General features: G+C 33.4%; 2 protein-coding genes across 4 annotated transcripts; one reads left to right on the forward strand and one right to left on the reverse strand.

Moving 5' to 3' along the window:
* Positions 1-448: 448 nt before the first annotated feature.
* On the forward strand, positions 449-3,738 carry LOC132622262 (WUSCHEL-related homeobox 9-like). 3 transcript variants are annotated; one of them, XM_060336838.1, is made up of 4 exons: positions 449-1,256; positions 1,365-2,081; positions 2,876-3,123; positions 3,457-3,738. In XM_060336838.1, the coding sequence occupies exons 1-4, from the start codon at positions 1,133-1,135 to the stop codon at positions 3,460-3,462; spliced, it is 1,095 nt and encodes a 364-aa protein (XP_060192821.1). In that variant the 5' UTR covers positions 449-1,132; the 3' UTR covers positions 3,463-3,738. The 3 variants fall into 3 exon arrangements, with proteins under 3 accessions (XP_060192821.1, XP_060192823.1, XP_060192822.1); XM_060336840.1 differs by having other exon boundaries at positions 2,876-3,081; XM_060336839.1 differs by having other exon boundaries at positions 1,368-2,081.
* A 9,887-nt stretch (positions 3,739-13,625) lies between these two features.
* LOC132621594 (uncharacterized) lies at positions 13,626-17,989 on the reverse strand. Its single transcript, XM_060335920.1, has 8 exons — positions 17,726-17,989; positions 16,229-16,269; positions 15,599-15,673; positions 15,281-15,364; positions 15,161-15,195; positions 14,487-14,572; positions 14,003-14,068; positions 13,626-13,913 (listed from the first exon to the last, which is right to left on the reverse strand). Exons 1-8 carry the CDS (start codon positions 17,790-17,792, stop codon positions 13,879-13,881), a joined length of 489 nt encoding a protein of 162 aa, XP_060191903.1. The 5' UTR covers positions 17,793-17,989; the 3' UTR covers positions 13,626-13,878.
* Between the last annotated feature and the right edge of the window lie 4,434 nt (positions 17,990-22,423).

Raw genomic sequence — 22,423 nt, forward strand, 5'->3', positions numbered from 1 at the left:
TAACCCATAAATAATAAGATTTTTTGATAAATCCTTCGATAATTCATCGTTAAATAGGATTAGCGATGAATTTTTGAAGTAGTCCGTCAATTTCTATTTTTTTAGTGCCAACTTATATATTTTAAATTTGAAAAAGAAAATTAATGGAATTACTTTTTGTTTCCTTCATTTAAGCAAAAACTCTTGAAATGTGTTTGTAGTAATAAAATGACCCTCGAGTCAATCCAAAACTTCCTTTCTTTGGCCAAAACATTCAAAGCTACAAGGAGCAATTACTTCTGTTCCACCGTTTTCCATTCAAACCCAACAATTACATTATCTTGACTTTGAAACCCTTTCTTACCCCACCCCCCCGCCACCCCACCCAAAAAACCCCAACCCTTGCTTCCTCCCCTATTTATTCCTGCAGCAACCCCTTCCCATTAGAATAATCCATGCCTTTACACCTCTCTCCATTAATACTCCCTTTCTCCATATATGCAAACCCCAAAGTTACAAAAAAAACATCATAACTCAAAAATATGTAAAACAAAGAGACAATCTCATCAGACTTCTGAAAAAATTAAACCCCACAAAATTTTGTTTTCTCTCTCTTTTCCATCTAGCTCAATTATATCACTTTCTTTTTTATTTAATTCATTTTCATTTTTCTTGCATTAAGAGCTTTCACTGTCTTCACTCTGATTATGATTCTAATATAAGCCCTGGCATGTGCTACTTTCAATTTTCTCTTAGCTTTCTCTTCCAGGGTGGAAACTAATTGGGCTTTTGTACTTTGAGTAGTGAACAAGTATTTCAGTCTGAAAATTATTGTAAACAAGCTATAAGGGTATGGGCCTTGTACTAGATCTCTATCTTTCACTTTACATTTAATTTGATTTCTATTTTTGTTTACCATTTAACAGGCGATTCCTGTTTTGGGTTTTGTCTTTTTTATTTCTCTAATTTGCTTTTTCTTTAATACTCCACAATTTTCATTTTTTAATTTAACTAAAAACAGGAGTAGGTATATATGGAGGCTATATAAGAAGAGTGTTAGGGTTGCCTAGACTACAAAGAGTGCTAAGAGGGGTTGTTTTTCTTTGTTCATCATCATCTTTAGAGTCTTTTCTCTCTCAATCAAATCATCAATATGGCTTCATCAAATAGACACTGGCCTAGCATGTTTAAGTCCAAACCCTGCAATTCTCATCACCACCAATGGCAACATGACATCAACTCTTCTCTCATTCAACAAAGAGCCCCATGCAATCCAGGTATATACTTACTAACCTATAGTTCAAGATTCTTCAACATTCTCTATGTTTTCATTTTCTTCTCTAATGTTGGTTACTTTTTTTTTTTTTTTTTTTTTGAATAATTAGAAGAGAGAAGCCCAGAGCCAAAGCCAAGATGGAATCCAAGGCCAGAACAAATTCGGATACTCGAAGCTATCTTCAATTCAGGAATGGTGAATCCTCCAAGGGATGAGATAAGAAAAATCCGAGCCAAACTTCAAGAATATGGACAAGTTGGTGATGCAAATGTGTTCTACTGGTTCCAAAACAGAAAATCAAGGAGCAAACACAAGCAGCGCCACCTTCAAACAAAAGCTCAACAACAAAATAATTCCCAAGCCATTACTGCTCCATCTAATTCTTCTTCATCATCCTCTGATAAATCCACTGGCCACCATCATCATAACAAGTCTTCTTTGACTTTCTCAATTGGTTCATCAAATGTGATGGACTTGCTCAATTCCCCTACTGCTTCAGTGAACCAACAAAACTATAACAATGAGTTCTTGAGTACTGAACCTTTCTTTTTTACTGTGCAACCACCACCACCAGCACCAACTCATGATCAATCTACTGCTGCTATGACACAAGGGTTTTGCTTCCCTGATTCAACTAGTTTTTCTCACTCTACTTCTGGCCTTTTTCTCAGTGAATGGATGGGGATAAGCCAAGCACCTAGTAGTTCAAAGAAAGCTGAAAATGAGAAGATGAATAATTTGCAGTACACTGTTACTTCAACTCCAAGTACTAACACTGTTTTTCCTCTTACTACTGGCACTATTCCAACCAACAGTCACATTCAAGGTAAACGTTTACCCGTAGCCTCATTATATATATGACATTCTTTTTTAGCTTGTTTAAGAAAAAATCACTTTTCTATAATGGAAAATCACAACTTCTAAGGAAATTTATGATATGTGATAAAAGTTATTTTTTCTTAAATCTGTGTTTATTCAAACACCATCGTATAAAATTAAACGGAGGAAGAACCATTTTATTTTATTTTGTATGTCTAGTGAGTAGAGTAGGGGAGGACATTTAAGCAACTGAAGTGTTATATTCTTTACTTGTTTTAATGGAATGTTGAGTATGTGGTGGGCTACTCAGTCCAATTTTTGCCATATCTAGTATGAGTGTGCACTTTAACATCTTTTTCCTTTCAACTTCACGACAAAAAAGAAGATATAAAGTCTTGAAAGCCACTCTATTTTTTTTAGCCCCGTAGCCCAGAACTGTGAACGAGAATAAATGTTTGTCCCTACTTATACGAAATTTAAAGAATTTATGCACACAAGTAAAAGCTAGCTTCTGCTGGCATTTCATGGAAGTGATTGATGCCTGTTCACTTTACTCCAGTGTTTTCTACAGGGTCAAAAAGTACTTTTTACACTTTCTCATACGTTATGTTTACGGATAGGAAATGTTTGTCATCTTTACTGGAATAAGACAAGGTTAGATTTGTCCTTTGGCCCCCATTTTCTGATCTCCTGTCCGATTTTTGTGACCAAACGTTCGCATGGATGGATGGGGAATTATATTGACTACTGCATTGGTTCCATTAAAGACACTATCTCATGATTGTGTACGTGTGGTTGTAGGGGTGGTGGACCCCAATGAAGCGGGTCCTGCGAGATCGATGGTGTTCATCAATGATGTTGCTTTTGAGGTTGGGATGGGACCGTTGAATGTGAGGGAAATGTTCGGTGAAGATGCATTGCTCATTCATTCATCTGGAGAACCGCTAATTACTAATGAATGGGGTCTCACACTTCAGCCACTCCAGCATGGTGCATTCTACTACTTGGTTCGCACGTCAACTCCAACTCATGATAACACTATTGATTTGGTACTAATTCATATACTAATTCTTTAAAAAATTTACATTATTGCTTTATTAGAGTAAGATTTCTTGGAAATTAAGGGTCTGTTTATATATTGGAATGGTTTTTTTTTTATTTGGTTAATTCTTGAGGGTGAGTTTTTCAATTTTGATTTCAAGTGAAAATTTTATCAATTCACAAATTTCAACTTTTTAAACTGAAGTGCATGTCCAAATACAACTTTAGCTTTAAAATACCATTTTCCCAAGTTCAACTTCTAAAACCCTTTTTTCCAAATTTCTGCCAATTCTTTGTTCAAAAGCCTAATAAATGTTTATTTTTTTCGTGTTTGAATGCAGATTTAGAAGATCAGTTGTCGATGTTGAAGAGATGGACGCGCGGCGGTCAAGTCATGTTGTGTTTTTTTTTTTTTCATCGTCTCTTGAAGAAAAAAGAAAACAAGAAGTAGTAGTAGTAGGGCTTTTAGTCACTGTTTAATTTGAAGTAGTAGTAGTTAGTATGTTCCTTGAAGGGACATTAGTTATGACAGAAATTTAAGGACTAGTCTTTGTGTACAATGTTTCATGTCATCACGAAATGAAACAATTATCATATTATTATAATATAAATGCATTTTCTGAGTTTAATTTCCTTATTTGGAATATTTTGGATGATATATATAATTAGTTGATAAGTAAAATGGATGAATCCATATATTACATGGATCATGACTACATGAAATGTGTCTGTAAAGGTCAAGAAAAAATCCAATAACTGTGATATCATCGCCTTCATATTTTCTGCCAGCTTTCATGTTTGCTTGCTTGCTTTTTCTGCAAGTAAAGCATGGTCGTTGTAAGCACCTTGATTTTAATTTAAATTATGCACACTATACTGTGAAATAATTTCTTTTATATATGATGTCAATTATAAAAAATAACCATATGTAATCGTCTTATCTATAAAATAAGATAGAGAGCTAGCTAGGTTAAATTATATAGTATAAAAAATATTCTTCTCTTTGTTATTTCCCTTTTCTTAGCCTTCAATGTAAAATACTAGTTTCATGTTTTTAGACGGTCGACTCTCGTTTTGCAAAAAGGAATTCTGTGGATGGCCTTTCATCTTAATTAATTCACTATTGAATTTTACCTCGATAAATTCTGACTCTGTATATTTTCTGTTTCAACTAGTGGAATGGATAAGACGTAAGAGTAAAACGTGAACATCACTCGTTCACCAAAAACAGAAGGGAGGAAGAGAAACATATTGATTTTATGTCATCGCTTAACGTAACGTTGCTTAAAATGCACTGTGACTCTTCGAAGTATTTAGCTATATATAGCATTTCTTTTTATTAGCACTTACACTAGTTAAGATTTCACTGCTCATATTTTATTTGCCTTCAATACCTATCTTAAATATAAATATTCTTAGAGTTATTGTATAATCTTATTTTGCAATAATTTTTTTCTCGGGAGCAAAACTATGTAGCCTTTCACTTCATGACATAAAGAACGAAAATGATCCTATATATGAAAAATGCCTAATTAAGACACTTGTATAAAGTGTTCAAGAATCAACAAAAAAGTAGTACTGTAACAGAAAAGGTAAAATGAAAAAAAAGATAAATCCGCGAAATATCTAATTTTATAGAAAAGTCAAAGCATTTTTGTTTTCTATCACTAACTAAATGATTAAAGGGAATTTTCCTTCATAAGTCAGCATAATTAAGGACTAACGGACATTTTTTCTTGTCAATATATATCATGTGGGATTAATTATCATGACCAACTATCTAATTCTCAAGGAGTATTACTTACTTTTAATATAATTTTGCATGCCGGTTTGTTTTTTCTTTGGGCGTTTGGTATCTAAATTCATGAGATTAAATAACTTGAATTCACATCGATATATAAGCTTACTAAAAGAATACTAAAACGCTTGTTATCACGAATTTTTTTATTTTTAAAACTCAAAGGTTTTAGACTTCTAGTTATATACCCCCAGCATCCTACTATATATACCCTTTGCTATAAAAGTGAAAACGAATTACTGTATGATGAGCTAGCACATAAAAATGAAAGATCAACAATACATTTGCCCCCCCCCCCCCCCCCCCCGTGTGGGGAGTGGGAGGGAGGTGGGATGATAAGGCGTAAAGTGGTTAACAAAAAGTAAGCTTTAGAAAAATAAGGTTTTGTCTTGTCTATTTAGGGAGTAGCTAAGGTAACACTGTGCTTAGCGGACAGTGTGTTGTCATTCTAAACAAGAATCCCATTATTGTGAGGGTAGAATGTAGAGTATGTTTCTGAACTTTTATAACCCAATCCTGCTAAAATGCATATCTTGTATTTCTCCCCCCTCGATTTGGTTATGGAAGGTTGAAGATTCTCTTCTCTCCTTGTACAATCGACAAGTTGAATCTTTTGCAACGTTATACCAGTAGGGGTGTTAAAAGGATGGTTTGAGTCGGTTTTGGGTTAAAATTTAAACCAAATCAATTTAGTCGGTTTTAAAAATATTTAAAACCAAATATAATACATATCTATCGGTTTGGGTCAGTTTTGATCGATTTTTCGGTTTTTAGAAAAACTAACGGTATTTCTCTCTTTCATGTCTTTTTCCTACAATTAGGAGAGAATTTTTCTATCATTTTTCAACTTATAATTCGTTATTGCCCTTTCATTATGGTAGTTATAATTTTCTTTCATGCATTATGAAAAAATGTCTTAGGATTTATGATTTTAATTAAGTGAATAAAGTTTATCAAAAAATAAATCTAGGTAAACCTCATGGTTGTTTCTTTGAATAAATGGGCACAAGAACAAAGAAGACATTTGTCAACAAATTTTTTTTGTTGCAATAGTATTGACTATTGTTGCAAAAAATACTTTAGGCAACAACCTTTTTTGTTGTTGCATAAACTTTTCCCAACAGTTGTTATTGCAACGATGTGCAACAACTTTTTTATTGTTGTCAAAAGTAATTTTTGCAATAATAGTCAATACTATAGCAACAAAATTAAATTATTTGACAACAAAAAAAGTTCATTTTAAAAGATTCATCATATCTGCCAATAAAAAAACTAAGTTGTTGTCAAATATTGAATTTTGCCAACAATAAAAAAACTGTACTTTCTTGTAGTGGAGTTTGAATTCATGGATTTCTTTTTAAAAATGGGCTTAAGGTATAAAGCTCATTAATTAGCCTATTAGATATAAATAAAATTTTGATTAAAAGGTATATAATTATTTAAAAGTATTTATTAAAATTAACATATTGTGTGTGTGTGTATTATGGATAAAATTTATCATTTCGGTTCAGTTTTTTCTTCGATTTGTTGTTAGTAAAATCAAAACCAAACTAAATATTATCAGTTTTTAAAAATTTAAAACCAAACCAAATTAACCTGACCCAAGTAAATATCGATTTATGTAATCGATTTGATTCGATTTAGATCGGTTTTTAACCAAACCGTAAACGCCCCTAAATACGAGTAGTACTGTTCTTTCATTTGGATGTTACAAATTCACACAAACCACAACCCTATCCTCCTTAAGTTTATAAAATTCTAACATAGGGGGGTCCGTATTCTCTTCTTTTTTTTTTCTTTTTTTTTTCTTTTTTTTTTGGTACACGTAAGGGGTCTGTCACAACTATGGTTACTTGTCCTTCTAAGATAAAATATCATGTGATTCAAATAAGCTCACTATTATTTGTTGACCATAAAATGCATTTCTACAATCATTAATTAATTATACTCTCTTTACATAGTGAATATACTTATTCAATTATATCTTTCTCAAAATCTCTTTTTTGCTCAACTACACTGCACTTTTTTATGCACATTATACATCACTTTTTCATATATCATTATAAAATATAACATTGTTCAAAGAAAACAGACAAACCGCACAAAACTGAAGTCAAATCAAGAAAATAAGTCGACTAATGATTTTGTTTGTTAATGATAGACCATAATTGGTTTGCTTTTATCTAAAAAAAAAAGTCAAACCAAAACTAAATCAAATCAACATTACATGAATACAATTTTTAAAATTATAATGTAATATATGAGTATTTCAAAAATCCTTCATAGTTTATTTTTCTTAACATTATTTCAATTTTAAATATACAATTTTGTATGCTCCAACAATTCTGTTATAGAATTATATATAGTCCATAATTGTCAACTAACGCAAATAAAGCCAAAATATCAATCTATGTTCATTTTCATTATCTCTTATTAAGAGTACTTTTTTATGGGTTATCATTATTTCTATGGTTGGTGACACTATATTTTAGTATAATACATAAATTATTTCACATTTTTAGCATAATACATGAATCATTTCACATTTTACGTTATTTTATTTGGAAGTGTCATATCATTGTTGCATCTTACTAAGGACAGAAGAAATGTTTGGAAGCACTATACTTACATATTTTCTGTTGTTGAGATATTATGAAAAAAAAGGATTTTTTGTTTATGATAAGGGAACGCGCAGGCGCTATTCTTTGGTTGCGCACAAGATAATCATCGCTCCTATGCAATAGCCCGCAAATATCATAGGAGAAAAAAAAATGAAAAAAAGGGAAAAATATGAGACCGAAAGAACCGACTTTTGTTGGTTTGTTTTACTTTAAAGATTTGAAAAATCGCATAAGTTAGTTTGGTTTGATAAATACAAAATCAGAACCAAATTGACCTATATGTAATAAGAAAGAAATACTCTTTGTACAGTCAGACCTCTCTATAACGGCATCCGCGTATAATAACACCTCTCTATAACAGCTAAGATTTTTCGGAACCGATCTTTTATGTTATATTTTACTTCTCTATAATAGCATTTTACTTATAACGGCAACGGCCAGCTTTATGACAATACGCTCTTTGTAAATTATCTCTCATATAACAACTATCTGCTTTTTCGGGTCATATAGTAGTTAATTATCTTTATAAAAAATAGAATATATATGGTTACCAATAATAAGTGTATAGATTTTGATCAAATAGTTAATTTGATACTTTAATATACTATATTTATGACAGAATATTACATATGAATACATATTTGTAATCTAAGAATATCATTGTCTTCTATAACTTTATTTAATATTCATATGAATATCATAGTTTTATTACAATAAATAAAATATCTTCATGGAAAAATATTTAATTTGATATTTTAATATACTATATTTCTATAGATTTAAAATGTCTGTCTTAGAGCTTAAAACTTTATACATTCAGTTATGAATTTATTGAAATTGTATTAACTTTCTTAAATGTGTAGTTAATGAAGTATTCATATCTTTGAGATTTAAATTTTAAATAATTTGTTATTTTTTACAACATTAAAAATAAAAAACATAGGTTTTATGCATCTTTTTTGCCTATAACAGACACATATTATTTTAATGGCAAATGTTGTTATAGGTGTATAACAGCAACTCTCTACTGGTAATTAGTTGTAGGACCACTTCCTCATATTATAGCCATTAACATGAAAGGTCATACAAATTAATACCATTACATTTAATTTATTTTCGTTTCCACTGATCTGTTCCAATTTCATTTTCCTTTCCTTTTTAACTCTGGTTTTCCCTTGTTCTTTTCTTTTTCCCGGAGCTCTCCTTTTCCCTTGCCCTGTCAAAGACTTTTGTACTTTATTCGTTTGGAAAAAGGAAAAAATCTTCCTTCCTTAATTATAGTAGCACATAATTGTCATCAAAATGGGCTTTGACAGAAAAGGAAACAAGTCGATGTTTCACGAATTTCAGTATATTTCTTTTTTGAAGTTCAAAGCACTACCCTCTTTCCTCAACTGTTCTACTCCATTGTCATAAGTCATAACATAATACTAGTAAGTATTTTTTTTTTCTCGTTGGGTAGGGACGTAGGGTGTGCGTGGGTGGGTGGGTAGTAGATAACGTGTAAATGATTGAGAACAGTATACGGAACAGTATATAGTTCTGCAATGCAATGGTTTTTCTTTTTGTTTTATTCGATAGCATGCACCCCTATATATATGACTGATTGAAAAGAAATTAAAGTGATTTGGTTATGTATCTAATTCTGCAGAAATTATTTCCTCTCTACGTACGTCATTCTTAGCATTAGCAGTGAGCATGTGACTGACTATCTTATTTTGCTTGAAACTCTTATATTAGGTGATACATTTTACATTTTAATTTTTTGCAAAGAATAATGTTTTTTTATATTTAAAATAATTAAAATTAAAATTTGCATTTTACGTTACGAGATGATTTAATCGTCATACAGTATCTATAATTTATTTCAGATCACAAGTTTTAAAAGTTACTTTTTCTTTTTAACACTTCATGTTTGCGTGAGATAAATTGGATGGAGAAAGTAATCATCATTAGCACCAAAGACTTTCAAGAAAAAAAAATGTACAAAATGGAGTTATGGTGCTTGAACTGAGATTCAGATGAGACAAGTGATTGATATCCCATTCTGGGAGAGTACAAAGGAATATAAGAGAAATTGTTAGTTGCAAAAATGTAGTCTATCTGAATGTTCTGCAATATTTGCCTTTTCACCTTATCCCTCGAGATACTAGGACTAGATTGTGGCACATGCTTATTGGTGCATATTTTATTTTAATTGTGAACAGAAACCCCTCAATCAAAGAATGTCATTAGCCCATAATGCAAGTACTACATATCCGAGGTTTCATATCTAGTAGATTCTGTTAGCAAATTCTTATGAATTCTAGGCTTTCAAGTCAAACAATAATTAATAAGTCAAAAGCAGGAACCAGGCTTCAATAGACTTCTTCACTCATACATTTGTCTCTTATCTGAATCCAATATTCGAAAATCTATTTTCGATGTCTGAAAAAGCACACCTAAAAGTCCTTCGATCGACCAAGAAAACGCAACCAATGAACGTAGTTGATGTGCTTTAGTTTACCTACCCCTGTTGGGATGTTTCCAACCTCAGCTTTAAAATGGTTCAAGTTCCTTGGTAATCTTTTCTTAACGGATTTAATTATATATTTATATGATAAAAATTATTACATTATCAATATATTTTAACATGTATAGCTTATCTATCTCATCTTTCATGTTAGTAGTCAATCTTTTTGAAGATTATATGTGGTTATCTTTTAAATGATATATTTCCTCTGTTTCAATACAAATATCTTATGTTTTCTACTCTGTTTAAAAAAAGAATGTCTTCATATTTGAGAACTCTCTAAATCCAAAAATTATACCTGGCCTGTAAAAATCCAAGACTTAAAGTGCGTAAATTAAACATATCTTTAGTTTAAGACCCAAGATTCAAAAATCTCTTTTATTTTTTAAAATTTGGTTTCTAGTATTAAAGTACTGAAATTAAAACTGATGGAGTATATGATAACGATACCATCAATATACGGACATTTTGTCCGTATCGTTGATCTGTTAGATTTTATCCACAGCAAAGTCAAAATCGTTGACATCCAACACAAAGATTGCAAATTTTATTTCATTTTCACTGCATGATAATGTGATTAAAATATATTCGTGCTCCGATGCTTGGCTTCTTGCCACCACATCAGAGAAGCTACATTTTGTAGTAAAATTCTAATTATCTGCCTCTTGTAGGTCCTTTTTCTTTATATTACAAACTTTGAAGATTAAACACCGATTATAAGGTTGTGAATTGAATTAGTTGAAGAAAAAAAAAACTTCGTAGATATGAATATATACCAATCAAAAGAAATTGAAATTATAAAGATGAAAAATATTTACAAAGAAAAGTTTAAAAGTCAGGTCCACTTCTCCTTATTTAACATGGGCCTTTTAACACCATAGTCATGTCCCCGAAATTCATCAATTTTTTGCGCGGATTGGCCTTCAAAGGCACTGGTCTTTAATTTTGTCCCTCAAATTGCTGGTCTTTAATTTTTGCCTTTAGCTTAAAAAGGTGATCGAAAATACCCCGAAGTTCTGGGTTCGAACTCCCGCTCAATCCAAGAAAAAAAATCGCAAGATAAGGCTTTGCAAAGTCTGTCTTATGCGGCAGAGCTTGCGTTAAGATATAACTAAAGTCTGCCTTATGCGACAGACGTTGCCTTAAGACATAACTAAAAGTCTGCGTTATAAGGAAAAGTCTCCTATTGGCGAAGACTTCCTTGTGAATTTTTATTTTATTTTTATGACTAAAACGGGGTTCGAACCCAGAACCTCGAGTATTTTAGGTGAAGACCGGCAATTTGAGGGACAAAAATTAAAGACCAGCAATTTGAGGGACAAAAATTAAAGACCGGCAATTTGAGGGACAAAAATTAAAGACCACCCCCAAAAGTAAGAACAATCGTGCAAATTGCCCAATATTCATTGGACTGGGCTTCAAAAGTCTATGGTCTATGAACTCGCAACAATGATCACATATTGACTACAGTTTTACTCTCTCCATTATCATTGAGCTTCACATGTGAAATTTGAAGTAATAGTGGTTATCTTTGATTACCGGGTTTAAGCGTGGCCAATTACTGAGTGATGTAGTAAACATATGGAGTTTGACACATTTCTGCTTAAAATCAACCAGAAGTTTCTCGAGCAAAAAGTACTTTTACATGTGTAACGCTCATATTTCACCTTATAATTCAGGATCAATACATGAATTTCTCCCTGAAGCTATTTTGCTCGGTATTTTTTGTTAAGCGTACATGGAGCAGAAATTTGGTAGAGGAAGTTTTTGCAACTACACCAGAATATCAGCTTCTAGGCAACATATATAACAGTATAAAACCATCGAGATGCAGTCTACCGTACACATAATTGCTTAATAGTACTCCATTGTCTTGCAACACTTGTGATCTACTTTTCAATACTAGATTAAGACTTAAGAGAAATACATACGCATCCGCACTCTCAGTAGGAATTAATAAAGATAACCTCGCAGGGCTTAACACCCAAGAAAATAAAAACTGAAATTGTAACGGCACTACTTAGTTAAGATGTGAAATCTACTACTATTACTCTATCAATCCCATGCAAGTACAGATAATTAATGTGAATATCTACATCCTTTATCTTTTCTGAAGTACCTTTGTTCGTGAAATTCAAAATGATTAACGAAATTAAAGCTCATATTAACTAGAAAAAGAATTGATATCTAGAAGGCAAATAAAGAATTCGGGTCTTTCAAATGTCTACTACCAGTGTTTGAAATTCAGCTGGTCAGCACAGCACTTCAAATTAATACTAATTGTTGCACGTTATGACTCGAAATAGAGATACGGAAGCTGAATTTTACAAACTGATACAATCTAATAAAGAATCCAAGCATGCCGAATGGCAAGGAATTGATAAAAATTAACTTTTAGCACAAAGTCCATGCAAGCTTATTCAAAGGCTCAGGAGATTACATGACCGATATGGTAAGTGTAACAGAGGCAGTAGACTATGGTTCATACTGGATCATAATATGGGATGAGCAACCAGAGTAAACCAAGTCAAGAAGGCAGTAACACAGCAGTACAAAGCAGTGACAGACCCAAGATTTAGAAATGGTATGTTCTGGAATATACATTCAACAATCTACACTTGTTTTTTAACATATATATCATACGGTTCGAGTTGGAAGCTGAGATTGCAGAGAAAAGACAAGTGGTATTCAACCGGCCATACTTGATTTTCCCATATCTAAGGTTCGAGTCGGAAGCGAGATTTCAGAGAAAAGTGGTATTCAAATCTGTCCATACTATATATATATATCTCACAAGGTTCGAGTCAGGAGCCGAGGTTGCAGAGAAGGCTAAGTGGCATTCAACTCTGGCTACACATGTTTCACATATATCATAAGGTTCAAGCAGGAAGCCGAGGTTGTAGAGACGACATATAACGATTTATGGCAATAATCGATAATGCTTTCTGTTGGGCTAACAAATGAAACTTACAAACGTTGATGGCAGTGTACGAAATATTTGCTTTGTAGTTTATCGAAGTGGTTGATATGTAGAAGCGGTGGCTAGAGCAATAAAAAAGCATAAGAATAGGTTTAACTGGTTATGGTCCTCTCTATGTGAGAGGTCAGGGCAAACTCTACAAAACTTGCACTGCCTAAGGTGAGATTTTACTTTCCGAACTCTCAAGTCTTACCTCACATCGCTTACTCTAACCAAGACAGATGTTAACACACATAATTTGATCAAACACTATCTAATTTGCTGGTATACTTATCCAGGAACACATCAACTAGGCTCATCCAAGGTATAAAAAAAGCTGGTGATATATCACTATTTTAAGCCAAGAGCAACGAAAAATGTATAGAACCGCTAAGTGAAGAATGAAATCATAGAAATAGCAGAGCTTAAGAGGTGGAAGAAAAGGAACCTCAGTGACCCAAAGATTGTGCTTTCACTCAGCAGCGAATCAAACACTGAAAATAAGGAAACCACTTATTTTCTTAGAAATATTTTTCATGGAAAGCATTTTTCTTCATACCAAACACCACTGCTACCTAACACTGTAAGATAGTTCATTGAATTAGTATCAATAAACTTGCTTCAACCAACCAAAAAGAAATGTATATCCTTCCCATGACTGTTCATGCAAAAGCCAGACGGAACTTTTGTGTATACAGAATCAGAGCTTAAAGTATTATAATATCATGATTTCATCTATAAGATGACTACTTATAAACTAGACAAGAACATAAATGAACGGCGAAGTATAAACTCCATCATTAGCCAGTATTTGTAGGGATATTTCTTGTACTTGGGGAATCACTGATTAACATCATTTCATGGTACCATATGTTACTTGCGAGCTTCAGACTTCTTCTGTTCTTTGGCTGCACAGAAACAAATACAAACATGACCCCCTACAAGAGAAGAGAGGAAAAGAATCTTAGACAACCAGCGTATGTATACAAGAAAGTACCAGCTTTTTCCTCTTCGCGCTTTTTCGCAGCTTCTGCTCTTTGTTGTCGTATGAGAGCCAAGCGTTCTGCAAAATTACGCAATGAAATTAGAAGTAGCACTTCATGATGTACAGCAGAAGAAACACCAGTTCAAGTCCATGATACATCATTTCAAATCTCATTCAAGCCCAAGTTCTACAATGGCGGAACAGCATAAAATCAATTTAGTTTACTTTTAATGCCCAAACAGATGACAATTAATCCATTTCAATCTTCATAACTTAAATGGAGTCCTTCACATGACCATACAAGTACAAACGGCAATCTCAGATTCAAGTAACAAGACACTTAAAAATAAGAATTATGCTAAGCTTTAGTTCTGATGACAAAAACTTCAAAACACCAACCCGACACCTCAGACAAGCTACTAAGTAAAGAGAATGACCAGACAATTTTAAGCAAAACAAATGAAGTACAGTGCTAGGTGTTGCTATGTGATCTTACCTAAATCTTTCCTAGCTTGCTCTGTTTTTCCTTGTTCTTGCAGCCTCATGTACCTCTCATGAGCTTGATGTTTCTCTATCTCTTCCCTGTGAACAAGAACCATGTAAATTAACAATGACACAGAAGTTAAAAGAATCAGAAGCCAACTGGATCATATGTCACAGAATATGCTACTGCTTTGCATGAATCTTTAACAGATCTAATACACAAGACTTAAGGTGTCAATGATATTTGCACAGCATGACCTTCCCAGATGCCTACAAACTGTATTCTTCCCTGGACTTTCTCTTTGATGAAGGTTGATTTACATGTAAGAGGACCAAATCCTTTCATCTTGAATAAATAAATCCCAACATCCTACCAACCATATCTCCTAATCCCTTTTCCTCGCACCCCTCTCTTTTTTAATTGGAGGAGTAGGGCAGTAAAAACTTTTTCAATGAACAAGAAATCCCCAAATGTTAGTGCCGCACTGCATGAAACTCAGTAGATGCAGGAAGTAAAAAACATAAAACAGGAACATGTTAACATATAGGGCAGTCGTTGAAATACAAGAACAGATAATGAAGGGGTGGATTCATGCCAAGCATAAAGCAGGCACACAGTAAGGCTTCTTTATCTGCGACTTCATAGGGATCATATCATTAAGGAAACAAACAGAAGCTTCAACTAACCTTTCACGCCTTGAAAGCTCAGTTGTTTTCTCAATCTGCAGAAGAAATAGCCCTCATTCATATTAGCATTCAAAAAGTAATATAAATTGAATAAAGGCAAGTCCACTGTGCCCATCTTACATCAACATTTTTCGCTTTCATATTCTTTGGCTTGACCAAATTGGGGTTCTCAATCTCAATGATACCCTGAGTACCTTTCCGCTTCTGAACAATGAAAAGAAAAAAGCCATCTGAAAATACATTTCAAAGCCACAGAAAGCACAAAGGATGCAAGTTTCCAAATTAAATCAATTTTGACATTAGGAGTGAGGATTAATTAGCGGACCCCAACTAACTTGGGATTGAAGTGTAGTGGTTGTTTGGAATTATTTTTTTGGATAAGTAGTTGTTGCAAATCAGTTTACTCTTTTTCCAAGCAATGAATCATAGACAACTGACCTCTCCATCAGAATCTTCTTCAGATTCTTCTTCAGACTCCTCAGATCTCTCATCTTCTTCAATTTCAGCCTCTTCCTGAAGATCCCAAATCGATTACATAGAACACGGGCATAGAAGTTAAGCATGAAGACAATGGTTATAAAAGTCACTGAGGATGTTTTAATTACTGGTAAGGCAACAAAAACGGAACATTGTTTACAAGATAATGATCACCCATTTGCGCACATCACAAAAAAGTGGCTAAACAAAACCATTATATTGCATCATGAGAATGCATTAATACACCACAAATTGTATCATATGATTGCCAGAGGATTCTTCTCTTTGCGTAATAAAAAGTTGATAGCAATAGCTAACACTTCACATGGTTATGTTTTCATAAAGAGGTTAAGTTTTGAGGTTTCATGCAACTATATCACCAATGCAATTCATATTGACCCCCAGAATAATTGTGTGAAGCTGACACAACAGTGCTAAAACCCTCCTCGTTAAACAGTATACATAGGCTAACTTCTTCTTCTTTTTTTTTTTTTGACAATGGTAACTCATACATAGGCTAACTTCTAAAAATAAGAAAGAGAAGATAAATATATCAGAAGCCAAGAAAAAACTAAAGCCGAATATATTCACCTGCTTAAACGTGCGAGGACGTCGAGCGGAAGTACCAGCTTCTGCAAAATCAGAGCAAATACGAAGACAGACTTAGCCCTGTCCAGTTAGTTTCATACTTATCCAACCGTATCATGGTGGCGCTCAAAACATCAACTATTTGAATTAATAACAGTGGCACCACCAGCCACCAGGTAGGTCTATTTATAACCAGTGCCTTATTTAAAATACAGGAGGGTGCTTGAGCAGAAGTTGCAGCATGATCGCACAACCTTGCATCAGCATACAGTTAATAATACATGGAAGAGCTCTTCTTACACCAGTACATGTATGGAAAGGCCGAGAAATTGCATCAGCAAAGGGGGGGAGCACCACCACTAAGAGGACCAAAAGAGGAGTATAGGGAAGCAACTATTAAAGTCAACTGTTGTCATAGAATGAAAAAGAGAAGACATTGATATGTTTGTGTTGTAAGCCTACACTACTCTAATTTTGTGTTCTAGGTAATGCCGAAAAATCCATTCTCCATAACTGAGGTGTGTATAAGCACTTCAATCTGATATCTCAAGATACTGTAGCTATATTGCACCAGACATAAAGAAAAAACCAAGTTTCAAGCTATTAAAAGATTTTACACAGTGAAAAAATTAACTATTTTAAGCTTTTCTCAAGAAGTTATTTTCTCCTTCCAAGTTTCTGCTCTATATATCGAAATCTGCAAACTAATAAGACCAACACAAAATAAAACTCTTCATGACATACATACACAATAAGCACTTCCAGAATGAACATACGAGAGAGGTAGAGGTGGGTCGAAGAAGTATTGGGGAGAGGTGATTACACATGACATGGCGTAGGTGCAGCTTACCGAGGGATAGGAGGCTGTGGAGGACACAGATTAGGGTAGAAGGCTAGTAGGTCTTCTTAGAGAGTTGTCTCGGTTGTCCTTCCATGCTAGTAGTCGTAGTCTTTCTCTTCTAGCTCCCTGTCCTTTGATTTGTTTCTCCTACTTTGATTATCTTATTACTCAGTTTTAGTTACTGTTCTTTTTTTTTTTCTTCTTTAGAATGCTTTGTTTGGCTTTTATAATTCTTTGCCTATTTCCTATTCGGAAACAGGGAGGTAAGGTCTGCGTACACTCTACCCTCCCCAGACCCCATTCGTGGGATTACACCAGGTATGTTATTGTTGTTGAACATACAATATTTCTGCTGGGGGAAAAAAAAATACAGCTACCTTCTAGCATCGTTATTAATTAAAAAAAATGATGTTCTAACTAGCAAGGAATTTCAAACATCTTTCAGCACAATGAACATTATATATATATATATATTCGAATTACTAATAGTAAAAGCAGTGCGAAAATCGAGCTAGATTGAATTCAAATCGAGCATAAGAAAATTTTAAAATAAATCAATAGCCGCAACAGATAACCTTGAATCCAAATAGCGAATCAAAGCCATTGGAATTGCAATAAAGTTATAGATCTAAAAAGATAAGGTAAAGTGGAGGACATACGCATCTCCTCGGGAGTAGAGAACTGGCGGCGACCAGTAGGCTTTCCTTTGAACTTTCCTCTTCCCATTGCTTCTAACAACAAGGAAGCCGAATTGAATTCAACGGTGGACGGCCTTCCTTCTCTACGCAACCTAACTACTTTTTAAAACAAATAAAAACCCTAGCACTTGTGGTTGTGGGTGGGGGAATATTATGGTGCGGATGCTCGTATATTGCAATCTCAGTCAGTGGGTATCGAACATTAAAAGCCTTCTTTTACGATTTATTATGGGTACCGCCACAGGAAAAAATGTACATATTCCTAATGGGTTGTTTGCCCTTTTGACCTATTTTGTGTGCTGATATTTAATTCTCAAATTACCCATCATATTATCCACAAGTCATGTCAATATCTTAAAAAAATTACACCCTGCTAGGCAAAAACCCCACCTTATAAAATTTATGTCCCCGCTAAGTATAAATTTGATTTTGAAGGATAAAAATTAAAGACCTACCAATTTCAAGGGCAAATATTAAAGACCAATCCATCTGAAGATCAAACCGTGCAATTATTGGGCAATTTGCATCGATTCTCCTTCTTACGGACTGGGCTTTAATTTTTGCCCCTCAATTAGCTATTTTTTTATTTTTTCCTTTCGCTTAAAAAAGTGGCCGAAAATATCCTGAGGTTTTGGGTTCAAAACCTAGCAGAGTCGAAAATAATAATAATTTCGCAAGGCATCGATTTCTATAAACCTATGTCTATTCGGGTGAAGTTACATAGAACCTACGCCGGAGACGGCATAATTTGCCTTAAGACATTGCTAAAAGTCTACCGGAGATGGCAGACTTTTAGTTATGCCTTAAGGCAAAGGGAAAAGGGTCAAATATACCCCTCTACTTTAGTTTATTGGCTAACTTTGCCCCCGTTAGCCAAAGTAGTCAAATATACCCCTCCCATTACAAGTTGGGCCAAATATACCCTTACCGTTAGTAAAGTTTCAAAAATACCCCTCATTTCTAACATATTCCTACATAAGCATGTTTAGTCATTGGAATTGGGTGACATGGATGTCAAATGGCATGTAACTTAATCTATGTGGTGCCTACGTGGCAATTTAAAAAAAAAACAATCTAGAAAATTGTTTTTTTTTTTAAATCTGAAAATAAATGGCTTTTATTAAAAATTTGAAACTTTTTGGGTTAACTAAAACTCATTTTTTTAAATATATTCTCGAAAATTGGATATTTTAGTTAAAAAAATCTGGAAAATGTTTTTTTTTTTTAAATCTGGAAAACTGTAAAGTTTTTTTTTTTTGTTTAAAAGTGTCCAATTTTTTTTTTAAATATGGATTAATTTTTAAAAATCTGAAAAACTGATTTTTTAAAAGAATCATTTTCCAGTTTTTTTTAATAAAAAAAATCCAATTTTCCATATATTTTTTTAAGAAGCGGTTTTTATAAAATAAAAAAATCAAATTTTTAATAAAAGTCATTTCTAACAGATTTGTTTTTAGATAAATCAATTTTCCAGATTGTTTTTTAAAAAATTGATACGTAGGCACTACATAGAATAAGTTAAATGTCATGTGACATTCATGTCACCAAGTCCAATGTGGAAATATGTTAGAAATGAGGCGTATTTCTAAAGCTTTGCTAACGGTAGGGGTATATTTAGCTCCAACTTGTAACGGGAGGGGTATATTTGACTACTTTGGCTAACGGAGGACAAAGTTAGCAAATAAACTAAAGTAAAGTGGTATATTTGACCCTTTTCCCTTTTGCAATAGCCTTAGCTTGCGATTTTTTTTTTTGACTGAACGGGGATTTGAAACTAGAATCTCGAAATATTTTCGGCCACCTTTTTAAGCAAAGGACACAAATTAAAGATCAGCAATTTGAGGGACAAAAATTAAAGACCATCCCAAAAGAAGGACAATCCGCGCAAAAAACATGGCAATTATTTCATTCCTAATAGGTTTGGGCCTTGGGTTACTCTGGCAAAGGCTTTTAGAATTTTGGACCCCGCTGGAAAAGTTCACGCAGTTAAATTTGTTCGGGTCATTTGCATCTTTAATTTGTTCCCACAAATTGTTGTTCTTTAATTTTTGGCCTTCGCTTAATATTTCGAATTTTTAGGTTCGAACTTCGGTTCAGTAAAAAAAAAAAAATCACAAGGCAAACGCTTGTAGCAAAATTGGACTTATTCGGGCAAAGTTAGGCCTATTTAGGCAGAGGTTTGCCTTAAGGCAAACTTTTACCTAAAATTAGGCCTTAAGACAAACTTCTGCCTTAAGGCCAAACTTTTACCTAAAATTAGGCCTTAAGACAAACTTCTGCCTTAAGGCCAAACTTTTCGGGCAAAGTTAATGTCTGAATAGGCCTAATTTTGCTACAAACTTCTAGCTTGCAATTTTTTTTTAAAAATATTTAACTGAGCGGGAGTTCGAATCCGAAATCCATAGGTTTAAGCGATGAACAAAAATTAAAGATTTCGAATTTGAGGGTCAAAAATTAAAGATTAGTGCCTTTGAAGGCATTCTGCACAAAAATATGAATTTGTTCCACCGATCCATTAAAGTATTTTTATAAAGAGATACATAAAAGATCTTATAAAATAACAACAGCGAAAAAAAAAAAGAAAAAAAAAAGAGCAGGGGATATTTTTCTTTTGGTAAGAGCGGCTAAGCTAAGAAGGGAATCTGTCAATTTTTTCTTTGTCAAAATCTAACCACATTCGAATAAAGGCAAAAGTGCAAATATACCCCTCAATTTTGCGATTTAGAATAGATATACTTCTCGTTACAAAAGTGATGTATATATACTGATGTCGTTACAAAAAGGTGTAAATATACCCATGCTGTTATAAAATGGTGCAAATATACCCTTTTCGCTGACGGGATTTTTAGGTTATTTTTTAATTAAAAAATGGCCGGGACTTTAAAAAAAAGTCTACCCATTTTTTTTTAAAGCCACGTGACATTTTTTTAAATAAAAAATAACCTAAATGATTTCTAAAAAAAATCCCGTCAGCGAAAAGGGTATATATGCACCATTTTGTAACAGCAGGGGTATATATGCACCATTCTGTAACGGCAGGAGTATATATACACCACTTTTATAACGAGGGGTATATCTGCTCTAAATAGCAAAGTTTAGAGGTATATTTGCACCTTTGCCCTTCGAATGCAACATTAGAGTGAGGTCTTTGTAAAAGTTGATTTCATTTACCACCAAAGATTATGATGGAGTGATAAGTATTTCTTCGATATCTCAAATATGAATTTTGAGTACAAAACCATCTTTAATGGAGAGCACTTTATTCATTAAAAATTAGCATGAAATCAGATACTATAATTTTCAGCTACTTAAAATTAATTAACCACTACACACATGGTTGATGATTGCATGTCACTGTTGATTTAGCTTGGAGACCCCAAGATCTTTCACATTTACAAAAATAAAAAGAAAAAGAAAAAGAAAAAAACAGCAAATGCTGTAACAAAATTTTGATGTGATGAGCTCTGCGGAGTCCTCACACTGATTATTTAGGGAAATACCACCTTGAACGATCTTCATCTTATGAATCGATATTTTCAGTTGACTTGAGCTCAACCTCCATTTTCTTATCAAGGTTTCATGTGTTAATTCCTATCTTTCTTTTCTGCAGATGGATTTTACATCTCGAAAATTGTTAAGAGATTAATTAACAATTGAAATTAGAGACAACCCAAATAAGTAACATACAAAATAAAGTCCAATACTTAAAAGTGGGCCAGTCAACCCATCTAGTAATCAGTTTCATTTTTTTGCGCGGGTTGTCCTTCGTTTGGAGTGGTCTTTAATTTTTGTCCTTCAAATTGATGGTCTTTAAGTTTTGCCCTTAACCTAATACCCCGAAATATGGGTTTGAATTCCAGCTCAGTCAAAAAAAATAAAAAATCGCAAGGCAGTTGTTTGGATTCACAAGGCAGAATTTTGCTTCAAAATTATGCCTTAAGGGAGAGTTTTGATCAAAACTCTGCCTTAAGAATCCAAACTTTACCTTGCAATTTTTTTTAAAACTTTTGATTGAGCGGGGGATTCGAATCAGAAATCAAGAGATTTTTAGCGAAGGGTAAAAGTTAAAGACCACCAATTTAAGGGGGAAACAATTAAAGACCACCCCAGCGAAGGCCAATCCTGCAAATAGCCCAATCAGTTTTGCATCCAAAGTTAGTTGAACCAATAATTATGAGAAATATTTTTTAATAAGTCAAATATTTATTCTTTGCAATATATTAACATCCCGCAAAAATATTGGCTCTTCGTGAGACAAAACATCATGTTAAGGAAAATCCATTAATAGTTGTTCTCAATTTACATACCTACTAATTTATTTAGTTTGCCACGAATTCTTAATGTTGATTCCTATCTTAAATTACTTTACTACTATTAAGAAGCACGGGTTGGGCACCTTTTTCGTCCTCCGTTGTGGGCATCCCAATCAAAAAAACAAAATTGGCCCCATATGGGCCCTCCCAATAAAAAAAATTGTGGGTCCCATATTAAACACCAACCAGTATTAAAAAAATAGAAGAAGAAAAAAAGTGGAACCCACCACATCCAAATTCACGGGAAAAAAAAGTGGACCCCATATTAACAAAATCAAGCAATATTAAAAAAAAAATGAATCCCATATTAAAAAAAATAATGTTAAAAACAAAATTGTGGAACCCA

The sequence above is a fragment of the Lycium barbarum genome, chromosome 12, assembly GCF_019175385.1.
Source record: "Lycium barbarum isolate Lr01 chromosome 12, ASM1917538v2, whole genome shotgun sequence".
Taxonomy (NCBI): Eukaryota; Viridiplantae; Streptophyta; class Magnoliopsida; order Solanales; family Solanaceae; genus Lycium; species Lycium barbarum.